General features: G+C 39.9%; 2 protein-coding genes across 2 annotated transcripts in view; both read left to right on the plus strand.

Moving 5' to 3' along the window:
* The window catches only part of RO60 (Ro60, Y RNA binding protein), a 15,769-nt gene extending 2,389 nt beyond the window's left edge, over window positions 1–13,380 (plus strand). Inside the window, exons 2-9 of the mRNA XM_084868938.1 lie at window positions 1,172–1,771; window positions 3,688–3,908; window positions 4,219–4,365; window positions 4,621–4,758; window positions 7,144–7,260; window positions 8,013–8,126; window positions 8,562–8,708; window positions 12,066–13,380. Coding sequence (XP_084725064.1) covers window positions 1,192–1,771; window positions 3,688–3,908; window positions 4,219–4,365; window positions 4,621–4,758; window positions 7,144–7,260; window positions 8,013–8,126; window positions 8,562–8,708; window positions 12,066–12,218 — 1,617 coding nt within the window. The 5' untranslated portion in view covers window positions 1,172–1,191 and the 3' untranslated portion in view covers window positions 12,219–13,380. The remainder of the gene's footprint in view (window positions 1–1,171; window positions 1,772–3,687; window positions 3,909–4,218; window positions 4,366–4,620; window positions 4,759–7,143; window positions 7,261–8,012; window positions 8,127–8,561; window positions 8,709–12,065) is intronic.
* Window positions 13,381–22,893: 9,513 nt separating this feature from the next.
* Window positions 22,894–27,167, plus strand: part of WDR64 (WD repeat domain 64) — a gene marked incomplete at both ends in the record, with an annotated part of 43,611 nt that continues 39,337 nt past the window's right edge. Inside the window, 3 exons of the mRNA XM_084868866.1 lie at window positions 22,894–23,038; window positions 25,753–25,883; window positions 26,713–26,815. Coding sequence (XP_084724992.1) covers window positions 22,894–23,038; window positions 25,753–25,883; window positions 26,713–26,815 — 379 coding nt within the window. The remainder of the gene's footprint in view (window positions 23,039–25,752; window positions 25,884–26,712; window positions 26,816–27,167) is intronic.

Genomic DNA, 27,167 nt, shown 5'->3' on the forward strand with positions numbered 1-27,167 from the left:
AGTTTTTGCAGTATTAGGTGTTTTTGGGGTTTTTTTGTTTGTTTTTGTGTCTTTTTTGAGCCGTCTTGCACTTTCTTTCATAAGTGTAAGTAAGCTCTTAAAAAAGAATGAGCTGACAACTTGTTTGATCTCTGGGGTGAAAGGTAGCATTTTCAAATAACAAATGAGTAAGAGACTTGAGAGAGAATTCAGAAGTGAATCTTTACTATGTAGGAATCTGTAGGAGTAATATATTATTAGTGCTGTTAAAAGATGCTATGCTGTTCTAATGAGTACAAATCGGAAAGAAGTGCTGTTTTTATGTATTGTGTGTTACTAGCATTCACTGACTGCATTCAGAGTTAAGCAACTAAGAAAGAGAAGTAGACAGTGTATAAAATATCCACAACCAATTTCAAGTTGTGGCCATGCTTTTAATATCGTGGAGATCTGCTTAATTTCTTCCAAGAAGTTTAACTTATAGAAGTTTAATACACCTTTAGCTTATAAATCCTTCAAAGTGGTGTGCTTTAAGAGCACTGGATAAATCAGGCCAACCCACTGAAGAACTAACTCTTTTTTAATTATTATTAATCTGGATTTACAACAATTGAGTATTCAGGGTTTGAGATAGGTGAGGAACAAATATGGGTTATTTAACCAACAATGTCTGCTGAGTTATTCGGGGAATAAAGATCCTAAGATTTTTCTTAGGGTCAGTGACTGTAACTGCCCTCCCTACCCCTTTAATTATTTATATGGGACTCCAGACCCCCTGCTGAGCTGTCTGCTGAATCTCTGAAGCAGCAAATTATAACTCAGAAATGTGACTTCTTAGTTGTTACTTCTGATTATCATAGTACCACTTAATTGAGCTTAAGTATTTTTATGCCCAGCTGGTGTGGCTCAGGGGTTGAGTGTGGACCTAGAAAATCAGGGAGTTTGGTTCAATTCTCAGTAAAGGCACACACCTGGGTTGCAGGAGGCAGCAAATCAATGATTCTCTTTCATCATCGAAGTTCCTATCTCTCCCTTTCCCTTCCTCTCTGAAATCAATAAAAATGTATTTTTAAAAAATAATTTTATATCAAAAGATTCCATGGCAGATTTCAGTAAGCATAGATTAATAAGTGTTCCCCTTTTTATAATTTTACTGTCTCAATCTAGGAAGTAACATTTTGCCTTTTGTTAGGTTTCCTGAAAGTCAGAAAAATGGAGGACTCGATGAACCAGATGCAGCCCCTCAATGAGAAGCAGATAACCAATTCTGAAGACGGATATGTATGGCAAGTCACTGATTTGAATCGCCTCCACCGCTTCTTGTGTTTCGGTTCTGAAGGTGGGACTTACTATATCAAAGAGCAGAAGTTGGGCCTTGAAAATGCCGAAGCTTTGATTAGATTGATTGAAGATGGCAGAGGGTGTGAAGTGATCCAGGAAATCAAGTCCTTCAGTCAGGAAGGCAGAACCGCCAAGCAGGAGCCCATGCTCTTTGCGCTGGCCATCTGTTCCCAGTGCTCTGACATCAGCACCAAGCAGGCGGCCTTTAAAGCCGTGGCCGAAGTTTGTCGCATCCCCACACACCTCTTCACGTTCATCCAGTTTAAGAAGGATCTGAGGGCAAGCATGAAGTGTGGCATGTGGGGCCGCGCCCTCCGGAAGGCCATCGCAGACTGGTACAACGGCAAAGGCGGCATGGCCCTCGCTCTGGCGGTGACCAAGTACAAACAGAGAAACGGCTGGTCTCACAAAGACCTGTTGAGATTGTCACATCTTAAACCCTCCAGTGAAGGTAAGCATAGCATCTTTAGGGTGAGGGTGGGGGGTGGAGGGGTGCAGATATCGAATAAATAACAAATTTGTTTGATATGACAGTTGTGTCATCTCTAGAAATAGCCTTTCATTCTCAGAACATATTGATTAATTCAAATATGTTTAAGCCCAACCTGGAAACACCTACCACAGGCAATCCAGACATTAGTAATCAAGAACCAAATGACAGGTCGCCATGCTAACAAAAACTCATCCAAATGATGATGGACTGTGAAAACAGCCTGGATGTGTTCAAATTGTTAGCAAAACAGCTCCTAGCCAGTAGGTGGCAGATAGCGGGGTTCTGTAGCCCCTTCTCATTTCCCCCTTCCCTGCCTTCCTAGGACACATGTCCCATGGCACCTAAAGGCTGCCCGAAATAGTGCCCTGAACTTAGCAATTCCGGATGTTAATTGTCTTTAAGGAACCAGGAAACGTGGTAGCATGGGCCAGTTTTTCTGTCTGTCGGAAGAGGTTTTTGAGAAGTTAGTTGGATCTAATTACTTTTTAGTCTTTCTTAGAAGGAAATAAAAACTTTTGGTCAAGAATAAAGTGTGAACTTCCAGAAAAATCAACATGCCCCAAATTTTATTTTTATTTTATTTTTTTTACACCTGAAGTGAAAGGTGAAAAGACAGCCACTCATATGGGTTCAGATTTCAGTTCTGCCCGTTGTTCTGTGTCCTGAAGCCAAGTACTTAACCTTTCTGAGTTCCTGCATCTTCATATGTTAAAAAGGGAAGAGGAGGAGTGACCATTTTGGTGACTAAAGGTGATCATGGATGTTCCTGATGGCTACCAACATCATATAAAGCAGAAGACATCACACAAAAGTCTATATTCTTGTTTCTTTTGAAAAATACTTTTTTTTGGCAGCACTAAGCAAATACGTAACTAAAATATTTGTCAGGGCATACTCTTTAGTTCACCCCAGTCCTGACCACACTTCATTACACCACATGGCCTATTCATTTATATATTTTATCCACCTTTTCCCCATGGACCTTTGAATTTGATAATTCCATTCCTTTCCCCACCTTTGCAGAACTGTAGTGTAGGGCTTAGAATAATCACACCATTTATTGGCAGAGCGTAGGCTACAACCCAAATTTCCTCTCGCCCCCCCCCCCCTCCCCAATCCAAAGCTCGTTTCAACTATTAAAAGAAAACGTAATAGGAAACACATTACTTTCCCTTTTTTTAACATTTGGCCTGTAATAACTTTCTCAGCTATTAAAAAATTATAAGTTTATCTACCTGTCCACATCCACTTACTTCTATTCATCCATGCATAATCAACTAAAAGAGACAATTAAGTATGAAATTAATTGAGATCAGTACGTTTCAGAGGTGTTCTGAGATTATGGACTTAAGTCTGGCCCTGTCTACCAAAGTTTCTAATGCTGATGTCTCCAAAAATAAGGCTCTATAATGAAATGAAAATATAGGAGTTTTTATAATATATATATATATTTTTTAAACAGAGAGGAAGGGAGAGGGGGCAAGAGATAAAAATATCAATGATGAAAGAGAACCATTGATTGGCTGCCTCCTGCACACCCCTGACGGGGGATGGAGCCCAAAATCCGGGCATGTGCCCTGTCTGGGAATCAAACTCTGACCTCCTGGTTCATAGGTCAACCACTGAGCAACACCAGCCAGACTAGGAGTTTTTCTTTCTCCAAAGTTTCCTATTGAAGCAGTGATGGAATAAGCAATATTATAATAGTTAACTGTTTGATTAAATGTTTGTAATATCATGTATAACAGCATCACAGATTATAAAAGTTCAATCCTGGGTATCTACTTATGCCTTTCATATGATGCCTTTACATAAACATGTTCTTTTTTTTACCTGCTAATCCTACCTGCCTTTTCAATTCTGTTTTGTTAAAGGACTTGCTATTGTGACCAAATACATTACAAAGGGCTGGAAAGAGGTCCAGGAGTTGTATAAAGAAAAAGCACTTTCTGCGGAGACTGAAAAGTTATTAAAGTATCTGGAGGCCGTGGAGAAGGTGAAGCGCACAAAAGATGAGCTGGAAGTCATTCACCTGATAGAAGAGCACAGGTTGGTTAGGGAACAACTTCTGACAAATCACTTAAAGTCTAGAGAGGTAAGTAAAGTGTAATATGTTACAGCATGTGGTTAAACAGTGCCTTATGGTATGTATGACGAAGATAAACTGTGGGTGCCTATATGTTCGTTACAGGAAAACACCTAACAGTGCCCACATGTAGTTGCATTCAATAGTGTTCAAGAACGAGTTAGTTTATTTGCTAAGACTTGGATCATTTTGCACAAGTTTTTACTTAGAAATTGATTTGAGCTCACAAAGAAAGTCTTAGAGAATATAATAATATTAATGATACAGGTGTGTTCTACTGATTCATAATTTTCTATGTTTCTACCTGTTATTGCTACAGGTATGGAAGGCTTTGTTACAAGAAATGCCTCTAACTGCATTACTAAGGAATCTAGGAAAGATGACTGCTAACTCAGTGCTTGAACCAGGAAATTCAGAAGTATCTTTAGTATGTGAAAAACTGTGTAATGAGAAACTATTAAAAAAGGTAAGCATTCCCTTTATTAGCTACTACTGACTGAAAAAGTTGCTCCTAAATTGTGGAAATGCCATCAACATATGTCTTAGGTGTTGAGATTTAGCATACAAGTTGCATTTTGACTCTGAAAGCTAAGATGAATATGTCCTTGTTTTCCTCTTTTCTTTATGAAATGCGTTAGCTACAATAACAAATATCTAAGGCACATACCTGCTGCTTTTCATTCGCAGTTTCACTTACTCTCTGTCTTCATCTTGTTTCTAGGCTCGTGTGCATCCATTTCATGTTTTAGTCGCATTGGAGACTTACAAAACAGGGCATGGGCTCAGAGGAAAACTGAAGTGGCGTCCCGACGAAGACATTTTAAAAGCTTTGGATGCCGCTTTTTACAAAACATTTAAGGTGATGTTTTGATTATTGTTTTAAAATGAATGACCCAGCTGTCACCGGTTTGGCTCAGTGGATAGAGCGTCTGGTCAAGGGCATGGACCTTGGTTGCGGACACATCCCCAGTAGGGGGTGTGCAAGAGGCAACTGGTCGATGATTCTCTCTCATTGACGTTTCTAACTCTCTATACCTCTCTCTTCCTCTCTGTAAAATCAATAAAATATATTTTAAAAATAAATAAATAAAATAAATAAATAAATAAAATGAATGACCCAGTTAGGTAGGACTTGGTATCCTGTGCAAAAACACATTTTAAAGATATGCCCACTTTTCCATTTCAGTTCCACAAAGTACTGAAAATTCTAAAAGTTAGGCAGGAAAAAATAAAAGACATCCAAATTAGAAATCAATAAAAGTTATCTCTGTTCTCAGATAACACGATCTTAAATGTAAAAAAAAACTTAATCCATAAGAAACTACTAGAGCTTACAAACTCAGCAAAGTTGCAGGATACATAACCCGAAGGCAAAAATCAGTAGTATCAAAGGCTAAGAAAACGTGTTCATTTATATTAGCATTGAAAAGAATAAAAAACGTGGGCCTAAATTTAACTGTGGAGTTTTAAGTCTTATACACTGAAAATTACAAAGTATTACTGAGTGAAACTGAAGACATAAATGTATGACATTCCATGTTTATAGTTTGAAGGACTTAATATTAGTAAGATGACATTACTATCCAAAGCAATCTACATATTCCATGGAATCCTTATGGCATGTTTTGCAAAAATAGAAAAACCTGTTCTAAAATGTATGTGGTCTTTAAGGGGACCTTCATAAAGCACAACCAATCTTCTAAAAGAAGAACACAGTTTGAAGACTTACACTTGAAAAGTACAGGTTTCAAAATTTACTGCAAAGATGTAATAATCACAACAGTGATACACATTAAGACAGAGATAAAGACAAGTGAAATAGAAAAGTGCGAAGAAATAAACTCTCACGTCATGGCCAATGATTTTTTTCTTTTTTTTAATTAAATGTATTTTTAATACAGTTTGCATACACTATAGTTTGAGGTGTACAATATTAGACATGTAATATACCTTACAAGGTGCTCACCCTAAGTCTAGTATCCTTCAGACACCATACATAATTATGACATTCTTACTGTATTCCTTATAGTGTAGTTTACATGGTCCATTGATTTTTTATATGAGTATCAAAATAGTTAAGTGGGGAATAATATATAAATGGTGCTGGGAAAACTGGATATCCACATGCAAAAGAATAAAGTGGAACTGTTATTTATACCATATAAAGAAATTAAAATGGATCAGAACTATAAGTGCTAAAACTATAAAATATAAACTTTTTCTAAAAAGAGTAAATGCTTCAAAATATTCGACTTGGTAATAGTTTCTTAGACATGACACCAAAAGCATGGGCAACAAAAGAAAAAGACAAATTTGCCTTCCATCAAAATATAAATCTTTTGTGCATCAAAGGATACTACCAAGAGAGTGAAAAGATAACCTACAGAATAGAGAAAGTATTTGCAGATCATATATCTAATACTGTTTTGATGTTCGGAATATATAAATAAAGACAACTCAACAGTAAATACAAAGAACCTGTTTCAAAAATGGTCACAGTACTCGAATAGACATTCCTCCAGATATACAGATGGCCAATAGCACATAAAAAGATGTCAGCATTGTGAGTCATTAGGGGAATGCATCTTAATACCACAAGGAGGTACCACTTCACACTTGTTGGATGGCTCTTATCAAAAGGCAGAAATAACAAGCAAGAATTGAAATGGGTTTTGTTGGAACAGCCCTGTGGGAAAGTTTCCTCCAAAAGTTAAATGTTGAATTTCCATACCATCCAGCCATTCTACCTTTTACATATATACAATCATACCCAAACGAATTGGAAGGGGATTCAGATACTTGTACTGAGTATTCATGGGCACATTATTCAGGTAAAAACAGCCCAAGTGTTCATCAACAGGTGAATGGGTAAACAAAATGTAGTCCTAGTCAGCTTTACAAAGGAATGGAAATAGAAACATGTTACATGGATGAACCTTAAAAACATGGTGCTAAGTGAAATAAGCCGGACACAAAAGGTGAAATGTTATATAATTTACCTTAAATGAGGTAGTCAGGCAAATTCATAGAGACAAAGTAAAATAGAAGTTGCCAGGGGCTAAAGGAAGGGAGGAATGGAGAGTTATTTAGTAGGTGCAGATTTTGTTTGAAATAATGAAAGTTTTGGAAATAGTGCTGGTTACATAAAATTGTGAATGCACTTAATGATTTGTTTAAAATTTAATCTTAAAAGAATTTCTTTGATTAAATTTAATGATTATCTTAATTTGTTTTCTCTCTATAGACAGTTGAGCCAACCGGAAAGCGTTTCTTGCTGGCTGTTGACGTCAGTGCGTCTATGAGCCAGAGAGTTCTGGGTAGTGTCCTCAATGCCAGCACCGTTGCCGCTGCGATGTGCATGGTGAGAACACGGAGGCAGTTTACCGTGTCTGCCACCCTAAGAAATTGTTTGCTGTGGGCCAGAATAGACCTAAAATAGGCCCAAGAAATAGGTTTCCACTTGTTTTTGTCAATTTGACATATTTGACACCATTTTATTTCATATAAATATTCCATATCAGAAAGTAATTAAAAATAAGTGAAGTTTATGTATATTGTGTGTATATACCTTGATATAGTTACTAGTATATATACTTATATATTTAGGTAAAGGCAATATTATAGGTATGTTGAAAAAATATATCAGAATAGAAACTTTAATTTAACAACTAAAGATATGTTTAAGGAAGTGGACAATGTTTAGGGAAACAATTAATAAATATGGAAGTTCAAAGATCAGAAACTAGTAACAGTAGTCAGGAGACTTCGGTTTCTGCCTGCCTGTCACGGGATAGCTATTAAATCATGGATGAGCTTCTTAACTTCTCTGTGCCTGTATTATGTTACCTTCCAATAATATGTATTCTTATTAATAAAATGAAAATAATATATTCTATCTGCTTTAGAGGGTTGTTGTGAAAAGCAGTTTCTTTGTAAGAGTTTGTGGAAGTACTTAGAAAGCTGTCCTGTTACTGCGTAGATCCAAACCCCAATGTAAGTTTAGAAATAAAATAGGCATCACAGTGTGTTTCCTTTAAAGGTGATATTTTATGAACTTCCAAGTATGTGTTTATTTTTCCCAAATCTGAAAATTACTACCATTGTGTTTTTCAGGTTGTCTCGCGAACAGAAAAAGACTCTCACATCGTTGCTTTTTCAGATGAGATGGTACGATGTCCAGTAACTACAGACATGAGTTTACAACAGGTTTTAATGGCTATGGATCAGGTAAAAAACTACTTTATTAGTTTATACTGCATCATTGTTATTGCTGTCATGCGTGATGTTAGTGAGAACAAATTGTTTCATCTCAACTTTTTCATGAGCATGAAATAAAATATCTACATAGGCTTTGGGAAGGCCTATGCATTGGCTCAAAACATATTGATAATGTAAAAAATAGTACTCTTAAGTATTTTATTATTTCATAGTGTCCCAGTGCGTGATTCATGCACATTGTAAGGAAATTAATTAGAAGAAATGTTTTAATACATTTCTTATTATACAGACTTGCCCTTCCTTATAATAGAAGTGTCAACCAAATTCACAATCAACAAGGACAGTTAAAAACTGTGTGTGTTGCGCATGTGCAAGTCAACTTAGTCTTTTATATATATAGATTATGGGAACTGTCTTTTATTCTTGTTTTTTGTTCTGAGGTAGATTCCAGCAGGTGAAACTGATTGCTCTCTTCCAATGATCTGGGCACAAAGGACAAATACAGCTGCTGATGTCTTCATTGTGTTCACGGATAATGAGACCTTTGCTGGAAGTGTCCACCCTGCTGTTGCTCTGAGACAGTATCGGAAGGTAACACAAATTCTGATACTCTTTCTCACCACGTAAAGTCTCAGTTCTGAAACATTCATTCTCCTTTTCCAAAAACAAGTTTTGACTGTATACACATCAGTAATGGACTCAGCATTACTTGAAAAGTATTGGCTACACCTATCTACACTAAAAAAAAGAGTAAGATCCAAATTGGTCGTACCTTTGTGATGCCCATCAGCCAATCAGGAGTAGATATGCAAATTAACCCAACAAAGATGGTGGGTTAATTTGCATACTGAGGCTTTACACACCGCGCAGCGTGGGAAGGCGAAAAGGCAGTTCCGGCTGGAGTGAAGGTGGTGCAGGCAGCCAGGGAAGAAAGGCCCATTCTTGCATGAACCTTCATGCGTCTGGCCTCTAGTATAATATATTTCCACCAGTTCCAGTTCTATACATTACTAAGAATATCCTTTATCAATGGCATTTTTTTGGGTTAATTTTTTTTTTTTTTTTTTATTTATTTTTTTAATAAATTTTTATTGTTCATATTATTACAAGTGTTCCTTTCCCCCCCCCTTCCCACCCCACCCTCTGCCCTTTCCCCACTCCCCATTGTCCTCATCCATAGGTGCACAGTTTATGTTCAGTCTCTTCCCACATTCCCCTCTCCCCTTTTCCCCAAGAATCATCAGTTCACTCCCCTTCCATACCTCTGATTCTATTATATTCAACAGTTAATATTGTTCATCAGATTTTTTTTTTAATTTCCTTGGTTTTTAGATTCACTTGTTGATAGTTACGTATTTGTTGTTCATAATTTTTATCTTTATTTACTTTCTCTTCTGAAAGAACCCCCTTCAGCAATTCATATAATTCTGGTTTGGTGGTGATGAACTCCTTTAGCTTTTTTTGATTAGTGAAGCTCTTTATCTGACCTTCGATTCTGAGTGATAGCTTTGCTGGGTAGAGTATTTTTGGCTGTAGGTTCTTGCTATTCATCACCTTGAATATTTCTTGCCATTCCCGTCTGGCCTGCATGGTTTCTGTTGAGAAATCAGCTGACAATCGTATAGGTGCTCCTTTATAGGTAACCACCTGCTTAGCTCTTGCTGCTTTTAATATTCTCTCTTTGTCCTTTGCTCTTGGAATCTTAATTATGATTTGTCTTGGTGTGGTCCTCTTTGGATTCCTCTTATTTGGAGTTCTGTGTGCTTCCTGGACTTGTAAGTCCAATTCTTTCCCCAGGTGGGGGAAGTTTTCTGTCACTATTTCTTTCAGTATGTTTTCGATATCTTGCTCTCTCTCAGCTTCTGGGACCCCCATGATTCTGATGTTGGATCGTTTGAAATTGTCCCAGAGGTTTCTTACATTATCTTCAATTTTCTGGATTCTCTTGCCTTCTAGCTTCTGCAGAGGAGTGTCTTCTGGCTCTTTATGTTCCAAATCTTTGACTTGATTCTTGCGATCTTCTATTCTGTTTTTAGGACTCTGTAGAATATTTTTTATTTCAGACAATGTATTCTTTATTTCTTGTTGATCCCTTAGCATTTCTTGTTGATCCCTTTTCATATCCTCATAGGTCTCATTTATTTTATCGGCCTTTTCTAGGAGTCTCTTGAAAAACCCTATAAGTGTGGTTTTGAACTCTATATCCAGTCGCTTTTTGTCCTCCATTTCTTTCGTTTGTGATCTATTTGGTTTAGGCATTTTCGCAGGCAGCTTTCCTGATGGGGCGGGGTTTCAGGGTGGAGCCTACAGCCTTGGCTTCCGTCAGCCCCGCCCTATGCGACTCCTGAGACTCAGGGTCCTTCAGTACTTGTTGCAAGCGCCTCTGAGAGAAAGGTGCCCTCGATTTTCGCCTGCTACCAAACAGTGTAAGCTCTCCCGCAATGGGCCCGAAACTGGGGTTCAGTTCAGTTGGAAGTGGAGTTGGAGGTGGCGTTCAGAGCAGTCTGGAGCCTGTCTCCTTCCCGCCAGGGCAGTCCTACGGCACAGCCGGCCGGCCCTTCTCTGCGCGCTGTGTGCGCGCCTCTGGGACCTCCTTTCGCTGCTTCCCCGAGTACCGCCTTACAGCCCAGCTCCCTCTGGATGAGCCTGGGTCCCCAGGGTCTGGCCTAGAACGGGGGTTCAGAGCAGTTGGGGGCCCAGCACAGTCCGAGTGTTTATCTCCTTCCCGCTAGGGAACGCCAGCCAGGCACTTGGCCTCCCTCCTCTCCGGTTCTGTACTCTCCGCGCGCGCTGCGTGTCTCCGTACCTTGGGCTTTTACAGCTCCTCCGCGCTTCCTTCTGGTTTTCTCCTTGCTTCTCGTTGTAGAATTTCCAGTCAGTTGACTTTCCTGTAGTTCTGGGTAATGTCCATTTTATATTTTAGTTATATTTTATTGAAATTGTTGCGTGCGGCTGCGGCTAGGTGCCTACCCGAGCAGCCATCTTCTCAATGGCATTTTTTTAATGATTCAGTGTGTTCCTTGAAATATTAAGGTGTCATTTGTGATTTTTGTTAAAGGACTACTTAAAGTTAAAGCTATAATCTGTGTTTTAAGTTATATGGATATTTCTGGGATCTAATCCATGCTCTCCAATTGTGCTTTCTGAAATGAGTGAAATGGTAACTGCTAGTCAGTGGGCTGTTGAGCTCTGGAAGTGAAGTTAGTGTGACTGGCAGTAGAAATAAAACTTGATGAAGAGCAGTGGGTCTCAAAGCATGGTTTCCCTACCAGCATTACCTAACACCATCTTACAAATGCAAATCTAGGAGCTCTGTTGGGCTGTGCTTTACAAGCTCTGCAGTTGGAGACCAACAAGTGGCAGAACAGAATTTGGGGTCAGGATAGCCTGGGTTCTGAGTCCTGGTCTTTCTCTTCCTGACTATGGACCTGAGCATATTATTGAACTCTGATACATGCTCACTGTTAGGGTTGTCACAATAAACTACTTTATCAAGTTATAGCTACAGAGAACAAATTCTTACATGCCAAATGTTATATTATACTTAGCAAAGTTAATAATCCTGGTGAAATATCTCCTTATATTAATTCCACCTTCACGCACACTGCCCTGTGTTTACTATGTTGGTAAAAATAGCCTCAGCCCCTGAATATCCTGACAGGCTCAATAGGTAGAGTCCCAGGTTGCTCAGGAAGGAGTTCTGTGGCCCGCAGAACAAGTAACATAGAACAGAAGCGGGGATTTCAGGCAGGTTGTTGACAAAACTATATTGTGTAGTCTTCTGAAGATCACAGTCGAGCCTTGAAAAATTGACAGATTATATGTATAGACGGAGGGAAGAACTTGTAATGGAAATCTGTGCTAGAATTTAAAGTGTTAATTTGGAAGTTTATTTGCTTTGCTTTCATACAATTTTTTTAAAATGTGTATTATGATCTTTACCTACAGAAAATGAACATTCCAGCCAAGTTGATTGTTTGTGGGATGACGTCAAATGGCTTCACCATCGCAGACCCAGAGGACAGAGGCATGTTGGATATGTGTGGCTTTGACACTGGAGCTCTGGACGTAATTCGCAATTTCACGTTGGATGTGATCTAGCCATAGCACCAGCGCGGTCCAATCGGCCCATTGCCGTTAGTGATCTCGCTAAAATTACGCAGCTACTTCCCAGCTAATCTGAATCCAATGAAAGATAAGATGATGGCACAGTATGTGTATAATGAATGGCAAGTTTACCTTGCCAAAAAAAGGAAAAACAAGAGAAGCCCAAAGTTCGCCCCATCTACCAGCCTAGCTCCTGGGAAGTAGCTTCGGAATTCACTTAGCTCCCTTTGACAGAACGCTGGTGGGCTCTGTAACATAGTCACACAGGTTTGCTTCGGTAAATAATCACATTTGTATTTAAAAGAGCCAAATTTGTAAGTAGTTCCATATCATGTCACTTGTTTGGAAAGTGCTTCAAGTTTTCTTACACGTTTTCATTGGGAAAGGACAGCTTTGATAATGTCCATCGACTCTGAAATGCACTGGACCATTAACTGTGATGGCATATAAAGCTCATCTGTAAAACAGCAGCCAAGACATTAAATAATGAGTTTTGCAGATTCTTCTTAGGAGTTTTCTAAGGTCACATTAATAGCTTTCTTACTCAGTAAAAAAAAAAAAAAAAGATTTTGTCTCATGTTTTACTTACACTTACAGAATTATTTCCATTAACCAGAAACACAACAGAAAGGACACTCCTGGGCTGGGGACTAAAGTTTGTGTCACCCGAGGAGATCTGTGGAGTGTTTTGTTTTATTGCTGCGAGTTGAGGGTGTGACTTAACAGTTTCCTCCAAGTTACAACAACATGGCCACACTCAGTCGTACTTTCTTTTTTAAATGCTCTTAAATGCAAGCAACATAAAATGGTCCAAGCATTTAACTCCCCCGCTCATTATCTGAAAATGACAAATCTCAACTATAATTGGATTCCCTTTTTACGTACTGTAAAATCAATATTGTTCTAATTCCTTTTAACTTTTTTAGCCAATTGTACATGGGTTCTAATTGTAAGCATGTCAGTGGCCTATTTCATTGTTTGTTATTCATTGTGACAAGACATTCTTTCTTGGTAGAGTAAAAATAAAACAATAAAGCAAGCTAGGTCTTTCAGGTTTGAAAGGCAATTTTTGAGTAGCATATTACCACTAACCAGTTTGTAAGAAAGTATTTTTTTCTATTTTATTTGTGTATATTAAACTTCTTTTCATTACGCTGACGTGCACTATTTTCTTGAGCAAAAACCTCTTCTTTGTGGGGAGGTTTAACTTATTTAAACGCCAGTAACTTATAATTACATGGTTGTCTAGACTTACCCATAAAACTTCAATTTTTATGAATTTAAATAGTAATGGAGGACTTGTTGGGGATTTTCATAAACAACTTATCACTATGTGTAAGACAGACTAGTAAATATTCATTGTAGCATTTAGTCAGCAAAACTAGTAGTATCCTCACACCAAAAAACCACATTGCTTCTGATGTCATTTTGTCTTAATCCTGTCACACGTAGGATTTAACATATTAGCTTTTATGTTCAGATTGAATTTGATGTTTAAAGAACCTAATAGAATTGTGTTCACTGATCTGAATTTAAAAATCATAAAACGATACCACTTATTATTCCTAACTGAAATGAAATGTAGCATAAAAGTGTATTTCCTTCAGTTAAATACTATTCCTATAGTGTTTTTAGACAGACCTATTCATGAGCTGATGAAATCCATCAGAGAAGTAAGATTAGATGTGACCTGCTGGAGGTGGAAGTATTTAGGTAAGTTTAATTAAATGGATTAGGGAACAATTTAAGAAAGAGGGGAAAAATAACAAAAAACAGAGCCACCACAGAAAGTAAGTTTATTTTCAAATCCTGGAATTTTAGAGCTGGATCAAACCTTAGAAATGTAAACAGATTATTTTTATTTTATTTTTTTAGGTTAGGGAACTGGGCTTCAAGAAACGATGGCTTTGGAGCAATAGATGTAGAAATCTTCATTTCAGTATTCACATACCCACAAAATAGGAAAACTGACAAGAGGAGGGGTGAAAATGGAATTAATCAAGACTTTTAAGTTTTTAGGAAATAATGTATATACATAATTGCTATAGAATAGAAAAACAAATTATGAACATACACTTCTGTTCATAGTAATCCTCAAGCACAATGTTTTAATAACCTATGTTGCTATATAATATACTCCTATAGGAAAATAAAAAAAACCTTCACCTTGTGATTAAAATGTATTCAAGTAATAAGTTAATTTTATTTCTTAGAAAATATATAAAATTTTCAGGATATGTTTGCATTTAGTAAAACAAAAGCTATTGTTAAAATCCTACCCCCCTTCCTTATTAATTGGTATTTCTTGGAAATTCCATTCATTGATATGCATTATCTAGTAACTTTTATAGGTATATTGTTGAGGAAGAGACTAGGGAATGGGGTTCAGTGTTACCCCTCTGGCAGCTTTTACTGTGTGACTGTAGAGCCCAATTTAACATATGTGACTCAATTTTGCTATTTTTACAGAGTAACATCTGATGCTTAGATCATAGGAAAATCACTATATAAAAGTTTAAGTTAGGGTGAAGGCTTCCAATACAAATTAGAACTTTATAGGATATATGTTTTAAAACAAAATGGTGTAGGGAAATAGCTTAATAGGTTCTTTTTTTTTTAACCTCTGAGTGGGAAAATGTGGAAGAAAAATTTTCATTATTCTCTGATCAAGAGAAAGAAGGAATATATATTCCAAGTCTAACAACACCCCTTCCTTCCCGCCCCCCCCCCTCATAAATGGACCTAGAAAAACAAGCTCTCAAACTCTAAATGAGATGCTACAAATACCTTTTAAAATAAGAACATTATAAATGATAACATACCATTTTATGAGGCTTTCCCCCCCCCCTCATTTTCTGAAATTTTGCAAAAACAAATTATTTTGGAAATTGTAAGGCAGAACCCCTGAATAAATTTGAGGATCTGATAAGTGAGAAGCGTCATTCAAAACACAGTAAATGATAAAAGGAAATTAGGATCAACCACTGAGGTATTGTATCTAAAGATAACTATCACAAGTACAAATTTCTTGAGAAATGAGATTCTTAAGTTAGCAAAAATGAAAAATCATCTTGTATACCACAGGTTTGAACTGACTTAAGGCATATCCTCTCTAGAGAATGTCATATAGCCTCAATGTAAAATGTTGAAGGAACAAAAATTAGGGAAAAAAGATAAGCTATGAATTAGCTGCATTTAATGTATGGATTTTCTTTACTATTTCCCAGATACTGGCTAATCTCTGTTGGAAGACTACATGTTATCCCTCCATTTTTCTTACAAAACTCCTGACATTTTTGTCATTGCTTTTTCTATCAGGGTAATAAAATGAATGGTAGAAAAATCACCCGCATTTAGATTTCAAATGAATCTTTTGCAGAATGCTTTGAGTTTTAAATAGATTTAAGTTATTTTTTAGAAAAAAAAACTTTTTATTAGTTTCAGAGAGGGGGAGAGAGAGAAACATCAATGATGAAAGAGATTCACTGATTGGCTGCCTCCTGCACCCTTCCCCCCCCACCCCTCCCCACTGGGGATCAAGCCCGAAACCGAGACTTGTGCCCTGACCAAGAATCAAACCCTGGTCTCCAACCTCTGAGCAACACCATCCAGGCCATATGTTTTTTTCAAATTAATGATAGGCAGGTCTCTTGGAACAATATAGTGATATATTCTCCACAAATCAAGTTATGTTGTATGCATTTTGTATTAGATATTTGCACTCTGAAAAATAAGTAATACTCTTTGAGAAGTATGTTTCAACTTCATATTTGTGTAGAGACTGCTGTCAAAATCTTTGGTCTACTAAGTACTTCACTAAGCTTGTAGCATAAAAGCTTTTCTAAATAGCATTTGTTTACCTTAAACCCTTTTTTAAAATTGGTGAGCTTTTTACTTTTTAAAACTTATGAAGTTAATTTTAAAAATAATCCTGTGGTAATGTTTTTCATGTAAAAACCTAATATAGTTAGGCATAATGTCTGAATAAAATTGTGACACATTTCCCTAAACCCTGAAAATACCAAATTATATCGGAAATTGGTAGAAAGAAGCATAAGTTATGCTATTATAACTTAAGCATAAGTTATATGATTACAAAATTCTATTACTGAAATTAAGTTGATTACTTTCAGTGAGAATTAATTTTGTAAATACAATGAAAATACACAAAAGTTATTTCTGAACCGAAAGGGGTTTTTCTTTGCTTCTGTTCAGCACCACCATGAGTCATATTAATCATATAAATATGATATTTAATTTTAAAATATATTTAAATTTTGGTTTTAGAAATTATTAGAATCAGTGCTTGCTCAAAAGAAATAGTAAGTTAGCTATGTTGCTGCTGGTTTTGCTTAATGAACACTTGGATTACTAAGGACAGTGACTGAGATTAAAGACTTGCTATTTTACATACTATTACCACATAAGTGATGGATATTGTATCAATACAAACACTAAAGGGGAATTTCAATTTAAATTATTTGTTAGGCTTTATTTGCAATGTAAACTGTTTAGAACCCATACCAGCCAAACTAAAATGTAAATATTATATACATTTGGTGAATAGCCAAGAAAAAAAAATGGTTTTATTGCACTATTCTAAATATGGACTATTTGGTATGGTGTGACAACATAACTTTTATAGAGCATTTGACTTCTGTTCCTTTTATTGCCAGCTTCTGGTAAGAAATCATCCAAAGGGATGAGATGTATAGAAGAGCTTTCTTTCATTGGCTGGGGAGAGGCTTTACCTATTTCTAAATGTGCATGTGGTTTATATAAAGGCCTTGATTTCCCTAATTGATCACTTGAGGAATATTTAATAAGTTACACAGACTAATGCCTGCCCAGAATAAAATTTAAGGTACAAACAAGAGCCTTAAAGTGAAAAACACGATCCTTCTGACTGCCTTACAACATGACTTGACTAGCTCTCCAACGCAGGCGTACTGGTTCCTTTCCAAGGGTCTGTTCAGTGTATGTGCCTTAGCAGCGTCGGTGTTTCTGAAATACAGAACTCACGGGTCTTGGAGAGCTTTCACTCTTACGTAATGAATGAATGGGAATTCATCAAGTTTTCAAACCGGGCCGTACAAATACAGAACTCACGGGTCTTGGAGAGCTTTCACTCTTACGTAATGAATGAATGGGAATTCATCAAGTTTTCAAACCCGGCCGCACATTTGTAGTGGAAGCACCCGTGAACAGAATAATCTGGGGCACTGGTGTTACTACATACGTGACTGTTAACATCAGCACTCTTTTGTGGTCGCTGGAGGTTTTTTATTTTTTTATATAACAAATTATCTAAGAAGCTGGACTTTATGAAACATCTCCAAGGACCAATTTGCATATTTTAAACACTGGGAAAAAAAGTTATACAGTCCCCCCCAAAAATGGTTAATTTTTTTAAGGGGAATTTTCAAGACAAAAGAAAAATATTTTGTTTCGAGCCTGCAAGCAAATTTCATTCAAAAGAGTGAATGTAGTTGTAAAAACATTATTGTTGTGATTTGTTTGATTACATTCACGTTTTTACATTCACTTTGCCTTTCAAAGCAGAAATCTTTTATGAAACTGATGAGAGAAAACATTAAATTGTCAAGCTGGTGCTTAAAAGTATATAACTTTGATTTATAACAAGTGTCATTTTAAAGGACGGGGACCCTGAAGGAGGTGGGGATGCAGGGAGGAGAGGAGGGGTGGTCCTAGGTCTGTTGATAAACTCCCTGATGCTTTGTTGAAGTCTTCCAAGTCTTAGGTGTAAATAAAATATCTAACAATGTAATTGTGCTGTTTTCTGATAGCAAATGGAAGAAATGCTAATGAATTAAATTTATTTCATGGTAAAACAGATTTCACCCGTACTGTGAAATCTTGACTTTCTATCCTTGCAGAATAGAGTATTGAAAAAAATCATCTTCAACACGGATGCAGGTGGGCACTGTGCGAGCTGTTGCTGAACAGTTGTATCATGTGTAGATGTTGCTAGAAGTACCAAATAAAGTCTCTGCACTTCAAATGGTTGTCTTTCTGTTTCTTTAAAGAAGTAAGAATTCTAAGATTATCATATGCCTTATAAATTCTAAGGCTTTCAGTGATCTGTTTGTTACATTTGAATAAGATGAAGATAAGGTTTTGATAACACTGCCTCTTTATACATAGGCATATAAGTATTTATTTAAAATATACGTGGTTGCCAGAACCGGTTTGGCTCAGTGGATAGGGCCTCGGCCTGTGGACAGAAGTCCCAGGTTCGATTCTGGCCAAGGGCATGGACCTTGGTTGCCGGCACATCCCCAGTGAGGGGTGTGCAGGAGGCGGCTGATCGATGTTTCTCTCTCATCGATGTTTCTAGCTCTCTCTCCCTCTCTGTAAAAAAAAATCAATGAAATATATTTATTTTTAAATGGTGCTCTTAAAAAAAAAAAAAAAATCAGCCGGCACCTTGAACTCCGATTTCCCTGCCTCCAGGAGAGCGGGAAATAACCACCCCATCCCATTTAGCAATTACCATGGCGGCCGTGCAAAGGCGTGGAAAGAGAGAAGAAATGGGGGTCGCCCCTGCCATGGGAGCTGGGACCTGGGGAAACCCCGGCCAGGGGGTCCACAATCCGACCCGCACCTGCAGCTCCACGCACCTGCGGCCACGGGGCAACCGGAAACAGTCCATGGAAAAAATCACAGCAAGAACCCATGCACCCAGCAAACTGTGCGCTGGGCCGGGCCTTGGTGAAGTGTCGCTAGGCGAAATCTCGCGTGGGAGGTCTCGCGTGATGAAGTCTCGCGTGATGAAATCTCGTCGTGAAGTCTCGCGAGGTCCTTCCCTGCACATGGTTCTGCTGGTCCATCGCCTGGTAGCCACGCTGTAGGCAGGCGGACTGTGGCCGAGGCTCCGTGCAGCGGCAGGTCACCCTTGTGCCAGGCAATGGAGGCCCCGCGGGCAGGTGCAGGGATGCCGCGAATTGGGGTGCGCCCGAGAGGAGCCCGGAAGCCGCGCTGGTGTGTGACAAGGTGAGGGAGGGCGGCCAGACACTGTGAGGCCGAGAGCGGGCCCAGCCCCGTGTCCATCCGGGGCTTTGTCATATTGATCTGAACATTATTGTTCATCCCTCGATGCATAAGCTAGCCCCATTCATAAGCCAGCACGGTGCGCATGTGCAGGGAAAGCCTAGTGCCTTCCGGTGTCACCAGCCCGGGAGCTCTCCCCACCGTGCTTTTGTTTTTTATTTTTATTTATTTATTTATTTATTTATTTATTTATTTATTTATTTATTTATTTTTAATATATTTTATTGATTTTTCACAGAGAGGAGGAGAGAGGGATAGAGAGCTAGAAATGTCGATGAGAGAGAAACATCGACCAGCTGCCTCTTGCACACCCCCTACCGGGGATGTGCCCGCAACCAAGGTACATGCCCTTGACCAGAATCGAACCCGGGACCTTTCAGTCCCCAGGCCCACGCTCTATCCACTTGAGCCAAACCGGTCCCGGCAGGACAATGTTTTCAACAAATAGTGCTATGAGATCACCGGTTCAAATCCTAGTCAGGGCACACACCCAGGTTGCGGGCTTGATCCCTGGCAGGGGGCGTGCAGGAGGCAGCCAATCGATGTTCCTATTTCTTTCCCCCTCCTTTCCTCTCTCTCTAAAGATCAATAAAAACATTAAGAAAATAAAAAGATGCCTTCTGCTGTGGTGTCATGTTCTGATCCTGAACATGCCTGGGTGAGTATGGCCCAGATCCCTCCCAGCACCTGGTCCGTTAGCATCCTGCCCATGGAAAACCCTGCCTCCTCTCTGTGCCCCATCTCACGCGTCACCTAAGAATCCTCGTTTCACCCCAGAGGAGGTCTTCCTTGACCTCTTCATCCCGAGAACTGGAGTTGGCCGTGGTGAACTCGGTAACGGAAAATGCAGAGTTACCTATTCTAAGAGGATTTCTACCAGGTGGCCGGTCCCTGTGCCGTGTCACTGACCAGCTGAGACCTAACCACAGGTTTGCACACATGGCTCTCTCAAGACCCATCAAAGCTGAGGCCTTCGTAGCTCAGGGAAACCATTGTACCTACCGTGTTTCCCCGAAAATAAGACATCCTCCGAAAATAAGACCTAGCACATGGAAAGATAAGACACCCCCTGAAAATAAGACCTAGCGCAACTTTGGGAGAAAAAAATTAATATAAGACACTGTCTTATTTTCGGGGAAACAGGGTAGTAGTAGGGGTGATACTACTTTCTCCCCTTACACAGCTAGAAATGTGTTTTCTTCGGAATTTTTATGTCGGTCACCTTCCATAATCATTTATATGTAAAAAGTAATTAATAATAATCTGAACAATAAAGATTTATTTAAAATAACATTTTAAAAGTAATTCATAAAATATTTAATTGAAAGAAATAGAAGGAAAGCTGTGCCAAATAGTGCTAATAAGGCACATAAAGTGAAAAGGAAAAAATTATATTTGTAAAGGATGTTAGAATGATGAATACAGCTTTATGAGCTAATACATTAATATTTACATAATGTGAATAATTCTATTGAGACTGTGTACAATCATGAGAATATGTGGCCTGGGCCTAGAAGGCGGTATTTAAAGATCAATAGTTTTAGAAGAATGGTAGAAATATTGGTGATCACGCCGAAACCGGTTTGGGCTCAGTGGTAGAGCGTCGGTCTGTGGACTGAAAGGTCCTGGGTTCGATTCCAGTCAAAGGCATGTACATTGGTTGCGGGCACATCCCCGGTGGGGGGTGTGCAAGAGGCAGCTGGTCGATGTTTCTCTCTCATCGACGTTTCTAACTCTCTATCTCTCTCCCTTCTTCCTCTCTGTAAAATATCAATAAAATATATTTTTTTTAAAAAAGAAAGAAATATTGGCGATCACTTTTAATGTTCTGTAAGTCTGTGGTTATATCCTTTTTGCAAATGAGAACATAGTACAAATACATCCTTTTGCTCTGGAAATAGCCTAATAGCTGTGAATTGTGCCATCTTCCCCTTTTAAGATGTTCCCAGAAGCCAGTGCTATAAAATGCATATTCGCCTTACCCTCTCATGTGCCTCCCTCCCACTCTCTCTTTAATCCATGGCACCGCTCAGATAGCTTTTCTCAAGGTCAACATCATCCACACCCCAGTGCTTTCGGTCCGCATTTTATGTACCTTATTAGCATTATTCCACACAGCTTACCACTCCTTTGTATTTGAATGCTTAGCCGTAAATATCGCAGTATGTAGCTCTAATGTAGACTATCACATAAATAGCAACGTAACAAATTGTAATACATCTAAAATAATAAGCAGTAATTTCTCAATATCATCAAACATCCAGTTGGTGTTCCAGTTTGCAATTGTCTCATACGTGTCGCAATCATTTTTCAGTTCGGTTGAGTCAGGATCTAAGTAAAGTTTACACACAATGATTGGTCAGTTCATCTTTGGAGTTCTTTTAAATCTGTTTGTCCCCAGTCCTTTTGTCTTCTTATGCAACTTATTTCTTTGTTTTTTAAATATATTTTTATTGATTTCAGAGAGAAGGAGAGAGAGATAGAAACATCAATGATGAAAGAGAATCATTGATTGGCTGCCTTCTGCACACCCTAGTGGGGATTGAGCCCACAACCCGGGCATGTGCCCTGATTGGGAATTGAACCATGACCTCCTGGTTCATAGGTCAACACTCAACCACTGAGTCATGCTGACTGGGAACCTTGCAAATGTTTTTAAAGATGGACTCCAATGTATGTCACCTAGACAATAAGATTTCAACTACTAATTGTTGATAAAATATTAGTAACTTCTCCTTCCCATAAAGGGTTGAAGATTGAAAAATTTGATTCAGCAGCAACTGGAGTAAACGTTGGATATTGGAGATTGTGTACAATCTCCAATAGAAGAGGGAAAGAAGATACGAAGAAAATCCTCTTCTCATTCAATGACTAACCCCTTGAAGAACTTACTTCTCATTCAGAAGCTCACCCTTCCCCATTTCTCGCTCACTTTACTATTTTCACTGAAGGACAATGCCTCCAGGCGGCATTTTTATTCCTTCCGACCGCTAAAAATACCTCCATTTGTGACAGAAATGGCAGACGCTGAGATACATTTTCATTTTTACAAGTTTATGCTTTCCTATCCGGGGCAGCCGCAGGAATCAAAGGGAATGTTACTCTCCAAGGCGCCCTGAGGAAGAAGGCAAAGGATTGGGAGCAGATACGGAGGGAGAAAGTCACTCCAGTTTCCTTTCCTGGTCCTCACCCATTCTTCCCTCTCTGGAACCTTAGACACATACGCACGCACGCGCACACAGTCACTTTGTGGGAAAATAAATCCCAGCCGCCTCCTCACACAGAGAGATTATGATGCAGTGGGTCCCCTGGGAAGGACCCTGGTCACATTGTGAGGTCAGATCTCCCTGAAATGCTGGCCCACGTGCCGTGCCTCAGGCCTCAGTCAGGCTCCTCCCTGCCAACACCCTGGTGAAGGCTCAGGCTCCTCCAGCCCACAGAATGGGGCTGTAAGACCATAGGAAGGAGTCCTAGAGCCCCCGAGACCGCAGGAAGGCAACGTGACCAGGGGGAGGCGATCCACCTTGGCGAATCTGCTTTCTTTTCTTTTTTTTTCCTTTTTTTCTCTGCACAGAAATAAAAGCTTCCCTGAGTCCCGATGGATCCTGCGAAGGAAAAGTGGTTCAACAATGCCCTTCAGGTGGTCAGTTTCAAGATAGCCCTACGGGGCTTCGAAAGGCTGGTGGAACTTACAGCGGCCCAGAAAAAAGATGAAAGAGCGGGCTTGTTTACCCAGAAAGAAGGTGAGCTTGGTGGTTCCAGGGCGGTCCAGGAGAGAGGCAGCTCAGCTTCATTAGCAAAGACACCAACTGGGGCGCCTGACTCCTCATTCCGTCTCAATCCTGAGAGCTAAGTGATCTTGGGAAAGTTTGTTTATTTATTTATTTATTTTTTATTTTTTTTTTTTACTTGTCTGAACCTTAATTTTCTCAAGTATAAAATGAGGGGGTTGGATTAAATGACATCTAAGCGTTCTTCTACAGGATCTACCAGGGTTGGCTCACTGGTTGATCTGGGACTCAGTGGTACACGTGAGCTATCCTGCTGTCTCTTTGTAAAGGTTTTAACTTTATTTACTGAGAGAGAAAGAGAGAGAGAGAGAGAGAGAGAGAGACATCTATTTGTTGTTCCACTTATTGGTGCATCCATTGGTTGCTGCTTACATGTGCCCTAACCAGAGATTCTTGGCAGAGTGGAACAACATTCTAACCAACGAAGCTACCTGGCCAGGGCCCGCCCTGCCATCTCTTTACCTAAGGGAGCTGTGAGACCATACAGAGTTTCTGTCTGGGCCTCTCCCGGAGTCTCTAGGCTGGAATGATTTTGAGCATGCCAAGTCAGGGAATATGGTGGGCAGCCATCTGCCAGGACTGTTCACAGCAGAAATAAAAGAAGTGAAAGTGTGCCCCCATGGTCAGGGTTCCAGGTGTGGTGTGTAGCCTCAGGCACGGAGGAACCAGAGGAGGGTAAGGCCTGGCAGCAGAGTACAGGAGCAGCAGGAGAAATCCATCTACAGCAAGGAGAGGGGCAGGGTCCACATCACGGCTGAGGGATCAGCATGGCCAGCCTCTTCATGTGCCAGGCTGTTCCTGGAACTTCCCAGCATGCACCTTCTGTCCTAACACAAACTTCTCAGCATCTCCAAGCACGTTCTACTCTCACCCACTCTGACTTGGCGCCTGTCGTTGCCCCTGGTGCATTCTTCCCCTTTTCGTACCAGTAAACCCTTACTCCTCTTTCGAGACCTAAATCAAATGTCCTCTCCTTTTAAAACTTCCAAACTTTCCCCTAGCAAAGCCATCTTTAGCGCTCAGTGCGCTGGATTGGCATCTAGGAATCTGCCTGATGCACTTGAACTACTGAGGCTGCTGTCTGTGTGTGGGTCCCGCCCCGTCTCCCTCATCATTGAAGTTGGGATGCATTGAAGACTTTATAACCCAGGGCTAACCCAGGGCAAGCTAAACTTGTTTTCACGTAAAAGCGTGCAATCACAAAGTCGTATTCAAAAATCTCTTTCCTTTCTAGTATCAGTATGTGTGTGTGTGTATTCCTTTACAGTATATGTATACATAGTATATGTATATACACCTATATAGAGAGAATATTACATATATATGTTTTACACTGATATTAGTATATATTTTATAAAGTATAAATTTGATAAAGACTAAGTATACTACTAGACAAACTACCTTCTATGTCAGAGGGACTGACCTGCAGATTGAGAAGGGAAAAATGTAATCTTGACTTTCATCAGACTGCTAATTCTGCCACACATTCACTTTTTGTTTGTTTGTTAATCCTCGCCCCAGGATTTTTTTCCATTGATTTTTTTTAGAGAAAGAGTAGAAGGGAGGGAGACAGAGAGAAACATCGATGTGAGAGAGAAACATCAATTGGTTGCCTTCTCCATGCACCTCGACCAGGGCCGAGGATTGAGCCTGCAACCAAGGTACATGCCTTTGACCCTTGACTGGAATCAAACCCAGGACCCTTCAGTCCATGGGCCAATGCTCTATTCACTGACCCAAACCAACTTTGGCCACATTTTTTGGTGGTTTCTTTGTTTAAATACATTTTTATTGGTTTCAGAGAGGAAAGGAGAGGGAAAGAGAGAGAGAAGCATCAGTGATGAGAGAGAATCATTGATATGCGGGCCCCATACTAAAAATCAAGCCCACAACCCAGGCGTGTGCCCTGATCAGGAATGAACTGTGACAATAAGAAAACTGTGACTCGTTTCTGATCTTTGTATTCCTGAACCAAACTTCTAAAATAGTTGCAACATAAGCTACGGAGGAGGTACTAGACACCAAAGTAATACTTTCTTCTGACTACGTCATCTTTTGCCAAGTCCCCTGATCTATTTCCAATGGAAAGAAAACCTTCAAAGTGCAGAAGAGCTCAAGCTGGTTTGGCTCAGTAAGTAGAGCGCTGGCCTGCAAAGTCCCGGGTTCGGTTCTGGTCAAGGGCACATGCCCGGATTATGGGCTTGATCAGTGATACTCTCTCATCATTTATATTTCTATCTCTCCCTCCCTTTCCCTTCCTCTCTGAAATCAATTAAAAAAATTTTAATTAGCCGAAACCGGTTTGGCTCAGTGGTAGAGCGTCGGTCTGCGGACTGAAAGGTCCCAGGTTCGATTCCGGTCAAGGGCATGTACCTTGGTTGTGGGCACATCCCCGGTGGGGGGTGTGCAGCAGGCAGCTGGTCTATGTTTCTCTGTCATCGACGTTTCTAGCTCTCTCTCTCTCTCTCTCTCCCTTCCTCTCTGTAAAAAATGAATAAAATATATTTAAAAGTTTTTTTAATTAAAAAAAATACATAAAGTGCACAAGAATCGAGCTTTTGTAGGGTGAAATTACGGAGCAGATTAGCAGGCAGAAGGGGCTGCCGCCACAGGCAGTGCAGCTCCTGGAATCTGATGCCATGTTTCTGCTCCTCATCCCCACGCAGAGGCGATGAACTATGAGAAGTTCTTTGCGGCGGTCCAGGAGCTCTTCGGCCTGGAGGTAAAGAATCAAGACGTGAAATGCTTCTACAGGAAACTCTGCAACAACCCTGATGCGCCCACGGACTGGTGTGAGGTAGCCTGTCTTCCTGTTTCCAGGATGAAATGCATGTGGTGTTTTTCTATATTTTTTTTACAAGAAATAATTAAGTCAAAGTGTCAGCTCCCAATAGAACTACCAGTCTGAGCAGGGATACCAGCCTGGTCCATCCATCAGTAATCAGAAAGGAAAATCAGGGATTGCTTAAGGATTGTGCACCATCAACACACAGTGTGTTGAACGTATTAAACTGCCTTCACACCGAAACTGGTTTTGCTCAGCAGTAGAGCGTCAGTCTGTGGACTGAAAGGTCCCAGGTTCGATTCAGGGCAAGGGCATGTATGTTGGTTGCGGGCACATCCCCGGTAAGGGGTGTGCAGGAGGCAGCCGGTCGATGTTTCTCTCTCATCGACGTTTCTAGCTCTCTATCTCTCTCCCTTCCTCTCTGTAAAAAATCAATAAAACATATTTAAAAAAGTAAATAAATAAACTGCCTTCTCTTCCTATGGGGACTTTCTGACAATTTACAAAGCAAGGTGTTGACCTTATTTAGAAAATATATTTTTAACGATTTTAGAGAGGAAGGGAGAGATAGAAGCATCAGTGATGAGAGAGAATCATAGATCAGCTGCCTTCTGCACGCCCTACACTGGGGATCGAACCCACAACACGGGCATGTCCCCTGACCGGGAATCAAACTGTGACCTCCTGGTTCCTAGGTCTATTCTCAACCACTCAGCCACAGCAGCTGGGCAAGCTGTTGAGCATTAAATCAAGACTTTAAACCCGACCAGCGTCCAGTCTGTTACTTCGCAGTGGGTTCTGAAGTAGTGTTCATGTTGACATGTGTCGTTTGGGATTTTAGATCTTTGGATATTACTCCTCCGAAGAAGATCCTCTTACTTCCCACATGGACGAAGAGAATTTGGTTTTCCTTGTGTCTAGAAAACAGCGAGTCGTAATTACAGGTGATATAAGACTTTCCCTTCCAGATGAATATGGGGGTTACTGTTTCCTCAGAAACAAATATTGGAAAGCATCATTTCCATAGAAGCCCTTTCCGTTTCATTTTCTTCATAAAGTGACAGTTCCACGTGCAATATCAGAAGAAACTGTACCCGCAGCTAAGTTTGACATGTTTGTCATTGCTCTAAAGGACCCAGTGGTGGGTCCTCTCGCCCCAACCCCCTCCCAGCGCCCTCCCCACACCTCACAGCACTGTGTGTGCAGCTGTTCTTGTGCCGCACGTACATGTGTGTGCTGGACACAGAAAGAGGGAGACCCATTCACATGCCCAAGCACCCGCACCCGTGTTCACCT

Source organism: Pipistrellus hanaki, assembly GCF_964339955.1.
Source record: "Pipistrellus hanaki genome assembly, chromosome: 20".
Classification (NCBI taxonomy): Eukaryota; Metazoa; Chordata; class Mammalia; order Chiroptera; family Vespertilionidae; genus Pipistrellus; species Pipistrellus hanaki.